This window comes from Oncorhynchus mykiss, chromosome 9, assembly GCF_013265735.2.
Source record: "Oncorhynchus mykiss isolate Arlee chromosome 9, USDA_OmykA_1.1, whole genome shotgun sequence".
Taxonomy (NCBI): domain Eukaryota; kingdom Metazoa; phylum Chordata; class Actinopteri; order Salmoniformes; family Salmonidae; genus Oncorhynchus; species Oncorhynchus mykiss.
Genome location: NC_048573.1, coordinates 14,208,199 through 14,224,224, shown reverse-complemented (window position 1 = coordinate 14,224,224; position 16,026 = coordinate 14,208,199). Strand labels below are relative to the sequence as shown.

Sequence of the window (16,026 nt, the reverse complement as noted above, 5' to 3'; positions counted from 1 at the left end):
TCTCCAGTGGGTGGGCCTATGCCTTCCCAGCCCTACCCATGGCTGTGCCTCTGCTCTGCTGTGAAATCCATGGATTAGGGCCTAATTATTTAATTTAAATTGACTGATTTCCTTATATGAGCTGTAATTCAGTAAAATAGTTCAACTGTTGTATGTTGCGTTTATATTTTTGTCCGGTATATGTTTTATTTTGTAGTGGAGGCTATTGTTGCACTTCTATGCATGTGTGCATTGTTTCAGTCAGATGGTAGTCTACTGTTCAAAGATGGAACCTGGAGGCGCCTCTTAGGCGGGGTTTAGTGATATATCAACCAATTCCCGAAGAGATTTAAGTCACGTTCTCCTGACTAGATCCAATAAGATACCAGTATTCCGGATAAGGAGTGAACATACTGCTATGCGTAGCCACAGCGCCATTTCGTGTTAACTGGTTCAAGGTACAGTACAATCTGCCTACTGAATTGGAAACGGATCATATAAGACACCAACCAACACAACGTCGAAATTGTACTCATTTTTCAATAATTGAGCTCCTGGTGAGTATTTTGAATCGAGAACATTTTTCAGATTTTTTTTTTCTTTTTTTTTTCTTTTTTACTTTGAGCTGATCTCTTTCGGACTTTTTATTTTTTTGTTTTGAATGGATTTTTCTGGCTGCATTCTCTGAATTTGTGTTGGCTTTTAAAGGCGTGCATTTTGTTGCAGCGACGGGTGGAAAACAGGCTGCGCGTGACTAGTATTGGTTAGCTCTCTACACAGCGGTAATTTTTTTGCTTTACTTTTCGAATTAGGACTTTTGAACCTTCATTTTTCCAAGTTTACCATAAGAGCATTTTGTGTGTTTTATGGTAATATTTTTATGTGAAGAAAGATCGAAGGTTGTTTCCAATCTGACTGGACAAATGATTAGGCCTAGTAGTATGTGGTCAACATCATGGTCGTCTTTTCCCCACCCAGGAATGACGTTTTTAACAGGGTTTTTATACTGTTCAACCTTTTCATTTTAAGACCCAGTAACATGAATTTCGGTTGTTGAAGTTGACTGCTCAGAAATATTTCCAACGTTTTCTTTTTGGCTTTCTTATTTTTGAGGTTCGCAACAGTGCTCTCTGCATTAGCCCTATTTCTCGAAACAATGACGTAATTTCTGAGGCATTATCTTTTTTCACTATGAAGAGTGAAAGTGGGCGTTCGTTTGCACTGGAATACAAACAATACGGTGTATTGTGTAAGCAAAGACATTTGTTAAATCGAGAAATAGACTACCCTGGCATTGCATTTTGTGATATGAATAATTAAAATATTGTGCAGAATGAGATTTCATGCATCCATAATTTGTGCTTTTATTGAACATTATTCAAATGTGTAGCCTGTTGAAATAGTTGTGGTCAGACTTCTATGTGATCAACGTCCATTAGGCCTACTAGAGCTGATCAGTGAACAAAGCTTCTTATGTAGGAAATCTCCTGTGCTTAAGGCAGTGTTGGTATGCATTGATGATGTGAAGATGCCCTGTTACTATGACAATTTCAGGGAGTTGATTTTGCACCAGTGGATACAGTTTTTATTTTTTAAATTTGTTGTTGATCACCTCCTCTCTGTAGGCCTTACCCAGACCTTTTTATTATTTACAAGCCCTAACTAGTAGACCTACTGGCTGTGTCCCAATTCTCTCAAATGGCTTCCTTCCCTTCACGACAGAAAACAGACTAGTTGGACTGAATAGTTAAATTAAAAAAAATATAAAAAAAAACATCGTTTTAATCAAGTCCTGCTGGTCTGGGCCCACATTCACAAAGCGTCTCGCACTAGTGGTGGTCTAGGATCAGGTCCCACCTCCCATCCAGTCATTGTAATCTAAAACTGATCCTAGATCAGCACAGCTACTCTGAGATGCTTTGTGAATACAGGGCCAGAAGTCTTGAAGGAAAGGAATATGTGTCTAACGTGGTCTCGACACAGTTTAAGAGGTGTGCACCTGACCCCACACCACGTTATGTACAGATGGTTACGACTAAGCCTATACATGTATATGGCCACTAACACAATCACAATGATTTCTTTCTAAATCTTCTATCATTAGCATCGTTCGTAGCCTCTGATTATGGGTTCAGTTCAACATTACAGGTGTTCTCTTCTAATTTAAATTTTTTTGTTTCCCTTTTTTTAGTTTTTGAGGCATCTTTTTTGAGCAGCGACAAATCGTAAGTTGGTCTCCTGTTTTTTTTTTTTTCCCACCTCCACGTTGACATGGATTTTGAATCTAGTTTAGTTTTTTCTTTCTGCCTTTGTGAAGTAGCCTTTTTTTCTCCTTTTGGAAATCCCTAAAGCAAGTAGTTTTCTGCTGCTTTTGTGTTGTGATAGCCTATCACTACTGTCCATTTGTTTTTGTAGTTTTGAGTAGCCTAGTAGTTTGCATTTCACATTGAACCCCTACTTTCCCACTTCTTTTTCTTGATTTAAAAAAACAAACAGATTGGTCACCTTCAGAAAGTATTCACACCCCTTGACCTTTTCCATATTTTGTTGTTACACAGCCTGAATTTAAAATATATATTTTTTAAATTACAAGGTAATTTTTTAAATATAAATCACTGGCCTACACACAATACCCCATTAATGTCATTGGGATTGTTTGTAATGGAATTTTTACAAATTTAATCAAATGAAAAGCTGAAATGTATTCAACCCCATTGTTATGGCAAACCTAAATAAGTTCAGGAGTAAAAATCTACTGACTGTGTGCAATAATAGTGTTCTACATTTATTTTGGATGATTACATCCCCTCTGTACCCCACACAAACAATTATCTGTAAGGTCCCTCAGTCGAGCAGTGAATTTCAACGGATTCAACCACAAAGATTAGGGGTTTTCCAATGCCTCGCAAAGAAAGGTAAAGATAAATAAAACAGACATTTTAATATCCCTTTGAGCATGGTGAAGTTAATAATTACACTTTGGATGGTGTATCAGTACACCCAGTCACTACAAAGATACAGGCGTCCTTCCTAACTCAGTTTCCAAAGAGGAAGGAAACCGCTCAGGCATTTCACCATGATGCTAATGTTGACTTTAAAACAGTTACAGAATTGAATGGCTGTGATAGTAGAATGGCTCAACAACATTGTAGTTACTCCGCGATACTAACCTAATTGACGGAGTGAAAAGAAGGAATCGTGTACTATTTTATTTTAAATGCATCCAGGCAAGAGCCTAGAGGAAAACCTGGTTTAGTCTGCTTTCAATCAGACACTGGGAAATGAATTAACCTTTCAATAGGACAATGACGTAAAACGCAAGGACAAATCTGCACTGGAGTTGTTTACCAATAAGACAGTGGCCAATTTACAGTTTTTTTAAATAGATTTAAGTCAAAAGGAATGGCAAGACTTTACAATGGTTGTCTAGCAATGACCAACAACCAATTGGACAGAGCTTAAAGAAAAATGGGCAAATGTTTCCCAATCTTAGACCTACCCAGAAAGACACAGCTGTAGTCACTGCTAAAGGTGCTTCTACAAAGTTTTGCCTCTGGGTTGACATACGTAAATGAGATATGAATTAAGAAAACATGTCTAAAAACATGTTTTCACTTTGTCATTATGTTGTGTGTAGATGGATGAGAGTATTTGATTTTGAATTCAGGCTGTAACACAACATGTGTGATAAGTATGAATACGGTCTGAAGGCACTGACAACATCGGTGACGGGTAACCATCGAAGGGGCTGCTGAGAAACCGGATCCCCCAACTTACCAGGAGTTGAGAAATACTGACCTAACTACTTACTTGTTAACTGGAGATGTCATACGTGACAAATGTTAAAGCACAACACACACAACACACACACACACCAATGAAAGCCTTGAATATAAACCTAAACTGTTCTGCGCTCTTAAACAATTCCACATGTGGTGTGTCTTTTCACTTCTTGTAAAATCATATCTAAATGGGAAGTGAAGGGCACTATGAGTCTGACTGCATTATAGTATCACCAATAAGGCTAGGGACCTTACGATGCGATATCACCATACAGGTGCTAATAAGTTATGTATTAGGATTTTTTTTCTTCTCACGATTCAATGTTCCAAACATATTGCTCACCATGTCTTCTGTAGAGGGACAAAGGACAAATAGCGTAGTTTTGGTACAGCCAACTAGCACAAATTATATTGCAATATTGTCAAAACTGTAGACTATTGTCAAAAATAATGTTCTGATATGTAACTATTGATTCCCCCCCCCCCCCCACACACACACACACAACCAACAACATGTAGTACCATCTTCCAGACTAGTGCCATGTTCCAATGATCTCTTCCTCTTGAAAGGAAATGACTTAAATAATAAATGTAGTGGAACTCTCACTGGCCTATGCCTTTGCCAATACAATGCTTTATATATTTGTGGGGAACAACGGCATACTTCAGGAGAAAGGAGAGATTATTGGGACTCTAGGATTATGTCCCTCTCCAGCCCATAATAGTCACAGCTGTGCGTGTTATATCACCTCTTACTAGGGTCACATGACCTGCCTGCGTTCTCCCCTCATCGACGCTGGTAGATACTAACCCAGCCTTGTCAACTGGCCAGGCGTGACAACACATCCTAGCCAAAATCACTAACTGAAAAGTGCATTAAGCTTTTGGATAGACACCCAGACCCAGCACGGCAGTGTAATCTGAAATGTGTGTGTCCACCGTGCAGAGAAGGCTGTGGAGCCTTCTATTTTTATCATTTATGAAAGTGGACACAAGCCACGAGGGGCTCTGCTTTGGGATTTACAAAGACAGACATTTGAGAATGTCCTCCCCACACCATGTAATAACATATCCCTTGTCCACATCCCAAATGACACCCTATATGTTCTCTGTAAAGTGCACTACTTTTGACCGTAGCCCTATGGGCCCTGTTTAGAAGTAGTGCACTATATAGGGTATAGGGTGCCAATTGGGACTGATTCAATTTACCACAAAAAATGCCTAATAATGAAAGCCAGAGACTTAAATCACTTCCTGTTAATGTAGTTCACAGACATTTATGAGAAGTAATGTGTCAAGAGTACACGTGGTAGCTAATATACTATTGGATGTATCCCAAATAGCAGTCTATTCCCTCAAGTTCACTACTTTTGACTGGAGCCCTCTGAGCCCCTATGGTGGGTTATGTATGGTTTAGGGTGGCATGGGATGCAGTCATTCTATTATTTAGTGTCTCTGAGGTTGTCATGCCAGCCGTGGATCATATTGTTTGTGTATCTAATGACTGCTGTATGCTCAGGTACTTTGTCATGCTAAGTCTTGTTTGTTATGATAATACTATTTGTCCAACAGGTTTTTGGGGGTGCTTGCTACTTCTTCCTTTACCGCTACAACTTTTGTTTTTTATGCGTGTGGTATATTTCTCTCTCTCCCCCCCCCCCCCCCCCCCCCCCCCCCCCCCCCCCCCCCCCCCCCCCCCCCCAAGTACCTCATGGGGGCAGCATTGATCCAAAAACAAGAAATACTGAACTTCTGGAGATTTCACTTCTGGAGATTTCTCATTCTAGAGACATCGCCACCTCCCTGTAGATGCAATACATCTCCCACAATGCATTGCTGAGCTCCGGCTCGAATTACCAATAATGACACTCTTCTCTCCAACAGAAACAGGTAGGCAGGCAGGCAGGCAGACCACGACCGTCCAGGGTACAGGCAATATGGAGTGAGTTCTGGCTATTTCAACCCTGCCTATATGTTCTCTAGATGTAGGAACAGAAGGCTTTAAACCCTGAAATCTGTGCAAAATGGCTGTTGACAAACGTGTATGTGACTGACAACCCCCACCTTCCTGTGCACAAAACAATTACCTTAGATTATAGGCACATGAAAGTCCACCTATACAGTCACCATGTACTGTGAGCCATCACCCAAAGTGATCTACATACACAATGAAGGGGATGCTTGTTTTAAACAACTGTGTGTGTCTGTGTATAGACACACACACTGAAATCAGGTCCAGTTTATGTTGAAAAGCATCCCCAAACAGGCACATGGTCACAGACACGCATATCCACACACTCAGCTTACATCTCTCTCTCTCTCCCCCCCTCTGTTTCCCCGCTCTTTTCCTTTCATCCCCTTCTCATAAACAACGGTGTCCCACCACCAGTAGCTTGATGGCTGGCAACGTTACCAACAAGACTGACCCTCGCTCCCTCAACTCCCGGGTCTTCATCGGGAACCTCAACACTCTCCTGGTCACCAAGGCAGACGTGGAGGCCATCTTCAGGTTGGGAGCATGGACAGTACTATGCAGGGTTGCACAATTCCCCTAATTATTTATTTATTTATTTATATATATATATATATATATATAAGGAACAAAAATATAAATGCAACATTAAACATTTTCAGAGATTTTATTGAGTTACAGTTCATATAAGGAAATCAGTCAAATAAATTCATTAGGCTCTAATCTATGGATTTTAGATGACTGTGCAGCCATAGGCCCATCCACTTGGCAGCCATAGGCCCATATACTTGGCAGCCAGGCCCCCCCACTGGGGAGCCAGGCCCCCCCACTGGGGAGCCAGGCCCAGGCAATTGAAATTATTTACAGACAGGAATTCTCTAAAATGACGTCAGAGGCAGCTTATGGTAGAGAAATCAACATTCAATTCTTTGGCAACGGCTCTGGTGGACATTCCTGCAGTTGGCATGCCAATTGCACGTTACTTCAACTTGAGACATCTGTGGCATTGTGTTATGACAACTGCACATTTTAGTGGCCTTTTATTGTCCCCAGCACAAGGTGCACCTGTGTAATGATCATGCTGTTTAATCAGCTTCTTGATATGCCACACCTGTCAGGTGGATGGATTATCTTGGCACGGTAGAAATGCTCACTAACAGGGATGTAAACAAATTTGTGCAAAACAATTGGAGAGAAATAAGCTTTTGTGTGTATGGAAAATGTATGGTATCTTTTATTTCAGCTCATTAAACATGGGACCAACACTTTACATGTTGCGTTTCATATTTTTGTTCAGTGTATATTTTTTATTCTGGTTGGAACATTTTCCGTATTTAGAAGGGAATAAGCATGAAATCCGCAATCGTCTAATCACGATTACTGGAAAACTGAAAAGTTACCGGGATTTCGCACACCTAGTACTATGGCTAATCTCTGCTCCCACCTCTCCAGTCCCTGTGTACATGTTTCTATGGAGGGGTTGGGATAAATCAAAAGACAAGTTTCCATTCATTGTACATTGGGCAATAACATAACCTTCTTTATCTTCAGCAAGTACGGCAAGATAGTGGGCTGCTCCGTGCACAAGGGGTTCGCCTTTGTCCAGTATGCCAATGAAAGGAATGCCCGGGCCGCCGTAGGGGGCGAGGATGGGAGGATGATCGTAGGACAGGTGCTGGGTAAGAACCTGGGCTGCGTTTTCTGCTCCTTCTTCCATGTCTTCCCTTTACCTCTTCTGAAGGCATAGTAGATGTGGTCACTTGGATTTGACGCTCCGTCTTGATTTAAACTTTCTCTAATTTGCCTCCTTTCTCTGCTCTTTGTTTCTCCCCCCTCTCCTCTCTCTCTCAGACATTAACCTTGCTTGCGAACCGAAGCATCAGAGATTGAAGACTGTGAAGCGCTCTGCGGGAGATATGTACAGGTGTGTGAATTTAAATAGGATCTTTACCAAGTGCTCCAGTCAATCCTTTTTGTATAAAAATGAATGCATGTAAATGTTGAACTATGCAATCTACTGTTCCAACCTTGCTGTCTCACTCTCTGTATCGCCCTTTTGTTTCTCTCTCTTTTTCTTTCTGCTTTATTCCTCAGTTCTTCATTTGATTTGGAATATGACTTCCAGAGAGATTACTATGACCGGTGAGTCTACCTTTCTCGGTTGCCACTCCCTATACTGACAAAAGGATAAAGAATGATTTTTTTTTTGCTGTTTGTTTTTGCTGTTGTAGGATGTACCCGTACCAGTCCCGCGTGCCCCCTCCACCTCCTCCCCCCCTGTCCCGGGCGGTGATCCCCTCCAAGCGGCCCCGGGTCAGTTTGAGTGGAGGCGGTGGAGGAAGAGGAGGTGGAGGAGCAGGGGGCAGCCGACGCACCAAGACCAACTTCTCATCCTCCAGGAGCAGCCAGAGCAGGGTCTCCACCTCACGCACCAGTCAGTACCACTCACACACACATGGAATTACAGATGCTTTTGACACTTCCCACAGTGACGATATACACTGAGTATACCAGACATCAGGAACACCTTCCTAGTTGCACTCAGAACAGCATCATTTCGTCAGGGCATGGACTTTACAGGGTGTTGAAAAGCGTTACACAGGAATGCTGGCCCATGTTTATTCCAATGCTTCCCACAGTTGTGCCAAGTTGTCTGGATGTCCTTTGGGTGGTGGACCATTCTTGATAAACACAGGAAACTATTGAGCATGAAAAACCCAGCAGCGTTGCAGTTCTTGACACAAACTGGTGCGCCTGGCACCTACTACCATACCCTGTTCAAAGACACCCAAATCTTTTGTCTTGCTCATTCACCCTCTGAATGGCACACAGACACAATCCATGTCTCAAGGTTTAAAAATCCTTCTTTAACCTGTCTCCAGCTTTCACCTGGATTCACCCGGTCAGTCTATGGCATGGAAAGAGCAGGTGTTCGTAATGTATTTTATACTCGAGTATATGATAATATTTGCCATTTTAGCAGATGCTTTAATCCAAAGCGACGTACTCATGCTTGCATGTGTTTTTACGTATGGGTGGTCCCGTGAATCAAACCCACAATGCTGGTATTGCAAGCCCCACTACACACAATACAACCACACACTAACTCTGAATTGACTCCAGTCATTTACCCGGTAGACACATGAATCCATGTTCATTATATGGAAGTGAAATCCAGACCTACTGTTAATGTATGCCTCTGACACTTTTTATCCCCTCTCTCTAACCCAGTGAAGGCAGATGACCTGCAGACCATCAAGAGAGAGCTGACCCAGATCAAACACAAGGTGGACTACCTGCTGGAGAGTCTGGAACGCATGGAGAAGGACCACACCAAGAAGTTAGGTAGGACGGGACACACACTAGTGAGGAAGTACACATTGTTGCCCATTGCATTTTCAAACATTAGGTTTGAAACAACACATTTTTGTATATCAATAAACCTCTCCCTCCCATCCCCCTCTCTCCCCAGACATGAAGAGTAGTGGGAAGCCGGAACTCGGGGAGGTGTCTCCTCTCCACTGTGGAGGAAAGAAGGAGGAGAGCTTGAAGAGGGAGAGGGAGAGCCAACTGCTCAATGACTCCGAAGAGGAGGAGGGAGACCTACTGGAGGAGGAGGAGGAGGTGAGGGGGATGGGGGATGGAGGAGGTGAGCGTTGGATTAGAGGGTGGAGCAAACTGAGGTGGCAGAGATTTAGGAGAGGCGAGATCAGTACTTGAGGGGGCACTTGAGAGGGAATGGAGCGGAATAGAAAAGAGTTTGAGGTGTAGTGTTTGCATCCCAAATGGCACCCTTATTTCCTATATAGTGCCCTAATTTTGACCAGGTCCTGGTAGAAAGTAGTGCACTATACAGGGAATAGGGTGACATTTTGGGAATCAGTGTCTAATATCAGGTTATTGAATGTTCTTTGCAGGTGAAGAGTCGGGGAAGGGAAGATGACGATGAAGAGGAGGAAGGTGAGGATGATGGAGATAGCGCCAACGGAGACGACTCTTAAACACCGCAAGATTGTCTGTTCGCACACACTTACATACATACAGGCACACACACACACTCCCTGACATACACAAAATGAAATGTGTATAATTACATAGCAACACACATGCAGTACATGGACAGCTGTTCCTACTGAACTCACTATTCATATGGACATTTCCACTATACCATTCTGAACGTGTGCTCACCTACACATTCAGTAACACTCTACCAGTTATGTCAAGCAAATATCTGTCCCTTTTCTTCTCTTTGGGTTTCTCTCTGATGTATTAGTTTGTAGCCTCATACGGCCATCCTGATCTCTCCATTTACATTATTTGTGAATTGAAATGAAATGAGAGAGCGTGCGCAGCAGTCAGGTTGGTGGACCAGGCTAATTATTTGGCCCCAGATCAAAGATTTTCTTTATGTATACCGTATGTATCTTGAAAAATACTTTTATTCTAGTTGTACTAGTCCGGATACAGTGGATCTCAAACCTCTCCTCAGAGACCCCCAGTCGTTCCATGTTTTTGATCTATTCCACAGCTAGCACACCTGATTCAACTAATCATCATGTTCTTGACTAGGGCAATCAGACGAGTTAGTTCAGGGCTCCACAACATTGTGAAACATCTGGGGGTCCCGAGAGGTTTTAAAACCATTGGACTGGAGGATCTTGGCACCTGCTGCGTCCACCAGCAGGTGGCACTGTGCAATGACATTTTTACACACCTAGGCCCGTGAAATGTGGTGCTGGAGTTGGAAGATTTTACAATGACCATATTATAAAAATCGTAAACAATGAAACAGACATGTATAGGAAGATTTCATGCCAGGATTGTCTAATGTATGCCGTTTTCTTTGCCCTGAATGGTTTTGCTTGTTTCTTTTTTAGCTTACTTATTTGTGTCAGGAAATACAGTTTGACTTAGTATAACCTTGAGTTCTGTAATGGATGTTATCCATGTTGGTGTGTTTGTCTCGGTTGCCGTGTGATTTCAGTTGACCATTACTTTGACTGTGCTTGTGAATTAAAAACTTCCAAGTGGGAATGATCCAGGCCAGAATGTCTTTGAGCTGTTTGTAATCAAGCTGTGTGTGTATGGCGCATGTTTCTGCTAATTATAGGTTAACAGATTAAAACTACTCAGCCACATACAGCATTAACATAAGACATGGTAACTCAAAATGCATGGTAAACAAGTGGTTAACTACTTGTGTTCCCCTTCCAGGAGAATGTGTCTTGTCAGGTCCTTAATGACAGAAATAAGCCAGGACTGCTTCCCTCAGCACTGCTCAGAATAAGCCAACCTGGTCTCAGGGGTAGAAGTAACATAGTAAATTGAAATGTTCTAAACTGAAGTTATTATAATACTTTGTTACATTTGGTGTGGCATGTATTAATTTGTGACTGTCCATCCATGTTGCATGATATGTTACAAATTAAACATTCTCTTAGCTAATTTTGACTAGGTGGCCAAAGCTAGTGTTAAGTGGCTAACATTAGCAAGGCTAGGGGTTATTGGAAGGGTTAGCTAACATGCTAAAACGTATTAAGTAGTTGCTAATTATCTCAAATGCTATCCCGACTAACCACCCTCCTTTTGATTTGCCTTATGTAACCATACCAAACGCAACAGTTCATACTAATTTGAGTGTCCCGTATTTTCATTTACTATGTTACGTCTAGTCTGAGACCAGCCAGAATAAGCAGAGCTCTCTTCCAGAGGAATTCCTCAGCTATGCTGACCTTTCTGAGAATGGCACAGACATCTGAGCAGAAGTGAAGGGTTAAAACACGCAGTATCTGACACACACTACTTGAGATCACTATGGATATACAGGTAAACACTTGAGTAAATGAGGGATATAAAGTATATTGAAAGCAGATGCTTCCACACAGGTGTGGTTCCTGAGTTAAGTAATTAACATCCCATCATGCTTAGGGTCATAAATAAAAATTCCCAGCTGCCCATTATTCTGGCTACCAGGACTAGAAGAAAATATCTTTGTGACTTTGGTATCAAAGGAGCATAGGGACTGTGTTTGTCTCATCAGTTCTCAACTGACGTGAACATTTACCGGAGATTCTGCAGCGGTGCCTGAGATGGTGTTCACCATCAACAAAATACCAAATTATGGAATTTCTCATGGAAGAATGGCGTCGCATCCAATAGAGTTCGACATTTTTAGAATATATGCCAAGGTGTATTTAAGATGACCTGGTGGCCCAACACACTATTAAGAAACTTTGTTGGTGTTTCCTTTATTTTGGCAGTTATCTGTATATTGGATTATAGTAATTAAAGATAAGTTCAAATCCTTGGCGATAACGTCGTTACCAGTCTCAATTGCTACCGCATATAGGTTCGGGGATAGAGCCAGCTGGTAAACCAGATTACCTTGGAGATTCTGGAGATGGTTACTGGCCACCCCTCATAGCCTGGTTCCTTTCTAAGTTTCTTCCTAGGTTCTGGAGTTTTTCCTAGCCACCGTGCTTCTACACCTGCATTGCTTGCTGTTTGGGGTTTTAGGCTGGGTTTCTGTACAGCACTTTGAAATATCAGCTGATGTACGAAGGGCTTTATAAATACATTTGATTTACTACTAGTCAGCATTCAGGATCAGGTGGTTGGTTGGTTGGTTGGGAGGTAGAGATGGCAACCAGTAAGTAAACAACATTCAGTATCAGGTGGTTGGTTGGGAGGTGGCAACCACTAGACAACATTCAGTATCAGGTGGTTGGCTGGGAGGTGGAGATAGCAACCACTAGACAACATTCAGTATCAGGTGGTTGGTTGGGAGGAAGGAATAGTTCAATGGTATTGGTATTTGGTATTTTATTAGGATCCCAATTGGCTGTTGCAAAAGCAGCAGCTACTCTTCCTGGGGTCCACACAAAACATGAAACATAATACAGAACATCAATAGACAAGAACAGCTCAAAGACAGAACTACATACATTTTTTTTTGCCTACAGTTGCCTACATATCAATGCATACACACAAACTATCTAGGTCAAATAGGGGAGAGGTGTTGTGCCTCGAGGTGATGCTTTATCTGTTTTTTTGAAACCAGGTTTGCTGTTTATTTGAGCAATATGAGATGGAAGTTCCATACAATTAGGGCTCTGTATAATACTGTACACTTTCTTGAATTTGTTCTGGATTTGGGGACTGTGAAAAGACCCCTGGTGGCATGTCTGGTGGGATAAGTGAGTGTGTGTGTCAGAGCTGTGTGTAAATTGACTCTGCAAACAATTTGGGATTTACAACACAATGTTTCTTATAAAAATAAGTGATGCAGTCAGTCTCTCCTCAAGTCTTAGCCAAGAGAGACTGGCATGTATAGTATTTACATCAGCCCTCTGATTACAATGAAGAGCAAAATGTGCTGCACTGTTCTGAGCAAACTGCAGCTTAACTAGGTCTTTCCTTCCAGCACTAGACCACATGAGTGGACAATAATCAAGATAAGACAAAACTAGAGCCTGCAAATCTTGCTTTTTGGAGTGTGGTGTCAGAAGAGCATCTCTTTATTACGGCCAGACCTCTCCCCATCTTTACAACCATTGAATCTATATGTTTTGACCATGACAGTTTACAATATAAAGTAACGCCAAGTAATTTAGTCTCCTCAACTTGTTCAATAGCCACACCATTCAGTACCAGATTCAGCTGAGGTCTAGAATTTTAGGAATGATTTGTACCAAACACAATGCTCTTAGTTTTAGAGATCAGGATCAGTTTATTACTGGCCACCCATTCCGAAACAGACTGCAACTCTTTGTTAAAGGTTTCAGTGACTTCATTATCTGTGGTTGCTGATGTGTATATTGTTGAATCATCAGCATACATGGACACACATGCTTTGTTTAATGCCAGTGGCAGGTCACTGGTAAAAAATAGAAAATAGTAGAGGGCCTAGAGAGCTGCCCTGCACTACACCACACTTTACATGTTTGACATTAGAGAAGCTTCCAACAAAACCATTTGAGTTCTATTAGATATATAGCTCTGAATCCACAATTATGCATAGGTTGAAAAGCCATAACACATACGTTTTTTCAACAATATCTTATGGTCAATAATATCAAATCCTGCACTGAAATCTAACAGTACCGCTCCCACAATCTTCTTATTATCAATTTCTTTCAACCAATCATCAGTCATTTGTGTCAGTGCAGTACATGTTGAGTGCCCTTCTCTATAAGCATGCTGAAAGTCTGTTGTTAATTACAGAGAAATAGGATTGTATTTTGTCAAACACATTTATTTCCAACAGTTTGCTAAGAGCTGGCAGCAAGCTTATAGGTCTGCTGTTAGAACCAGTAAAGGCCACTTTACCGCTCTTGGGTAGCAGAATTACTTTGGCTTCCCTCCAGGCTTGAGGACAAAGACTTTCCTCTAGGCTCAGATTAAGAATATGACAGATAGGAGTGGCTATAGAATCAGCTACCATCCTCAGTAGCTTTCCATCTAAGTTAAATTATAGAATGTAACCTGAAGAGAGGTCATTGTGGCTAAAAGAGAGTGGGAGGTGAGAGGGGGATGCGAAGGGTGTGAGAGAAGGGAGAGATGAAAGAGGAGCAACAGGGGGGTCACGGGACAGGGAGCGACAGAAAGAGGAAGAGAGAAGAAGAGTGGGAGAGATGGAGCTGTAAACCCATTTATCAGTGTCTCCCACTGGGAAGTGTGTGGATATGTGCCCGTGCATGCATGTGCGTCTGTGTATTCTTGTGTGTGTACGTGTCCATGCATAAGTGTGTGTGTGTGTACGTGTCCATGCATGCGTGTGTGTGTATTTTTGTGTGTGTACTTGTCTATGCGTGTGTGTGTGTGCGTAATTTGTGTTTGAGAATGGTATTGTGCTGTGGTTGCCCTGTGACTAGCCTCAGAGCTGGACTGAATGTCAATGAGAACTCCAGAAGAGAAAAAAAAACTGGTGAGAGGAGAGGAACATGTCGAGGGGGACAGAAGAAAGGGAGTGAGAGGAACATGTCGAGGGGGACAGAAGAAAGGGAGGGAGAGGAACAGGTCGAGGGGGACAGAAGAAAGGGAGGGAGAGGAGAGGAACATGTCGAGGGGGACAGAAGAAAGGGAGGGAGAGGAACAGGTCGAGGGGGACAGAAGAAAGGGAGGGAGAGGAACAGGTTGAGGGGGACAGAAGAAAGGGAGGGAGAGGAACAGGTTGAGGGGGACAGAAGAAAGGGAGAGGAGAGGAACAGGTTGAGGGGGACAGAAGAAAGGGAGGGGAGAGGAACAGGTTGAGGGGGACAGAAGAAAGGGAGGGAGAGGAACAGGTTGAGGGGGACAGAAGAAAGGGAGGGAGAGGAACAGGTTGAGGGGAACAGAAGAAAGGGAGGGAGAGGAACAGGTTGAGGGGGACAGAAGAAAGGGAGGGAGAGGAACATGTCGAGAGGGTCAGAAGAAAGGGAGGGAGAGGAGAGGAACATGTCGAGAGGATCAGAAGAAAGGGAGGGAGAGGAGAGGAACAGGTCGAGAGGGACAGAAGAAAGGGAGGGAGAGGAGAGGAACAGGTCGAGAGGGTCAGAAGAAAGGGAGGGAGAAGAGAGGAACAGGTCGAGGGGACAGAAGAAAGGGAGGGAGAGGAACAGGTCGAGAGGGACAGAAGAAAGGGAGGGAGAGGAGAGGAACAGGTCGAGGGGGACAGAAGAAAGGGAGGGAGAGGAACAGGTCGGGGGGGACAGAAGAAAGGGAGGGAGAGGAGAGGAACAGGTCGAGAGGGACAGAAGGGAGGGAGAGAGGGAACACATTACAAGAAGAGAGAGAGGGAAGAAGACGGAGTCGGTCTGTAAAAGTGCAGTCTTAGAGAAAGGAGGAGAGAAGAGGTGGAGCTGGTGCTTAGGGCTGTTTTGTTTCCTGCCTTTTTTCTCCCTTTGAAGATGTGCAGGGAGGGAGGGAGGTAGGGAGGGAGAGAGAGGATTAGCTATATCTGTCTTTCTCCCTCTTTCCTTGATGCTGTCCCTTGCAGACTCGTTTTATATTCCTCCCTCCATACGTCCTCTCTGTCATTAGCAAGTTCTCTCTCTCTCTCCCTCCTGAGCCATTGTTGAGGTCAAACAATACTGAGTGTTGTTCCAGATTAGTACCAGAGAGAGTGAGAGAGAATAGATAGTCAATCAGGAATATCCCTGTATAACACAATCCACTACACCACTACCAGGAATCTGCTTGTGAAAAACACATAAATAAAGTGGATTTCATGAATAGATGTGTACACAGAATTTGCAAGCTACAGAAAATGTACCATGTAAACCAATTTTTGGAAAATAATAGGATTATGTCAAT

At 42.7% G+C, this 16,026-nt stretch overlaps 1 protein-coding gene across 7 annotated transcripts; it reads left to right on the top strand.

Annotated features, from left to right (window-relative positions):
* The first annotated feature begins 380 nt into the window (after window positions 1–380).
* On the top strand, window positions 381–10,779 carry LOC110531544 (heterogeneous nuclear ribonucleoprotein C). Of its 7 annotated transcripts, XM_036989208.1 has the most exons (12): window positions 405–536; window positions 706–761; window positions 2,171–2,204; window positions 5,646–5,703; window positions 6,151–6,270; window positions 7,285–7,412; window positions 7,585–7,657; window positions 7,828–7,875; window positions 7,965–8,167; window positions 8,965–9,078; window positions 9,206–9,357; window positions 9,651–10,779. In XM_036989208.1, the coding sequence occupies exons 4-12, from the start codon at window positions 5,699–5,701 to the stop codon at window positions 9,732–9,734; spliced, it is 927 nt and encodes a 308-aa protein (XP_036845103.1). In that variant the 5' UTR covers window positions 405–536; window positions 706–761; window positions 2,171–2,204; window positions 5,646–5,698; the 3' UTR covers window positions 9,735–10,779. The 7 variants fall into 7 exon arrangements, with proteins under 7 accessions (XP_036845101.1, XP_036845100.1, XP_036845105.1 ...); XM_036989205.1 differs by lacking the exon at window positions 706–761 and having other exon boundaries at window positions 385–536; XM_036989209.1 differs by lacking the exon at window positions 2,171–2,204.
* Window positions 10,780–16,026: the final 5,247 nt, after the last annotated feature.

Coding starts and splice junctions, on each gene's coding strand:
- LOC110531544 (XM_036989206.1), top strand. Junction 7,658..7,827: donor TCTGCGGGAGATATGTACAG/GTGTGTGAATTT, acceptor TTTATTCCTCAG/TTCTTCATTTGATTTGGAAT. Junction 9,358..9,650: donor TACTGGAGGAGGAGGAGGAG/GTGAGGGGGATG, acceptor TGTTCTTTGCAG/GTGAAGAGTCGGGGAAGGGA.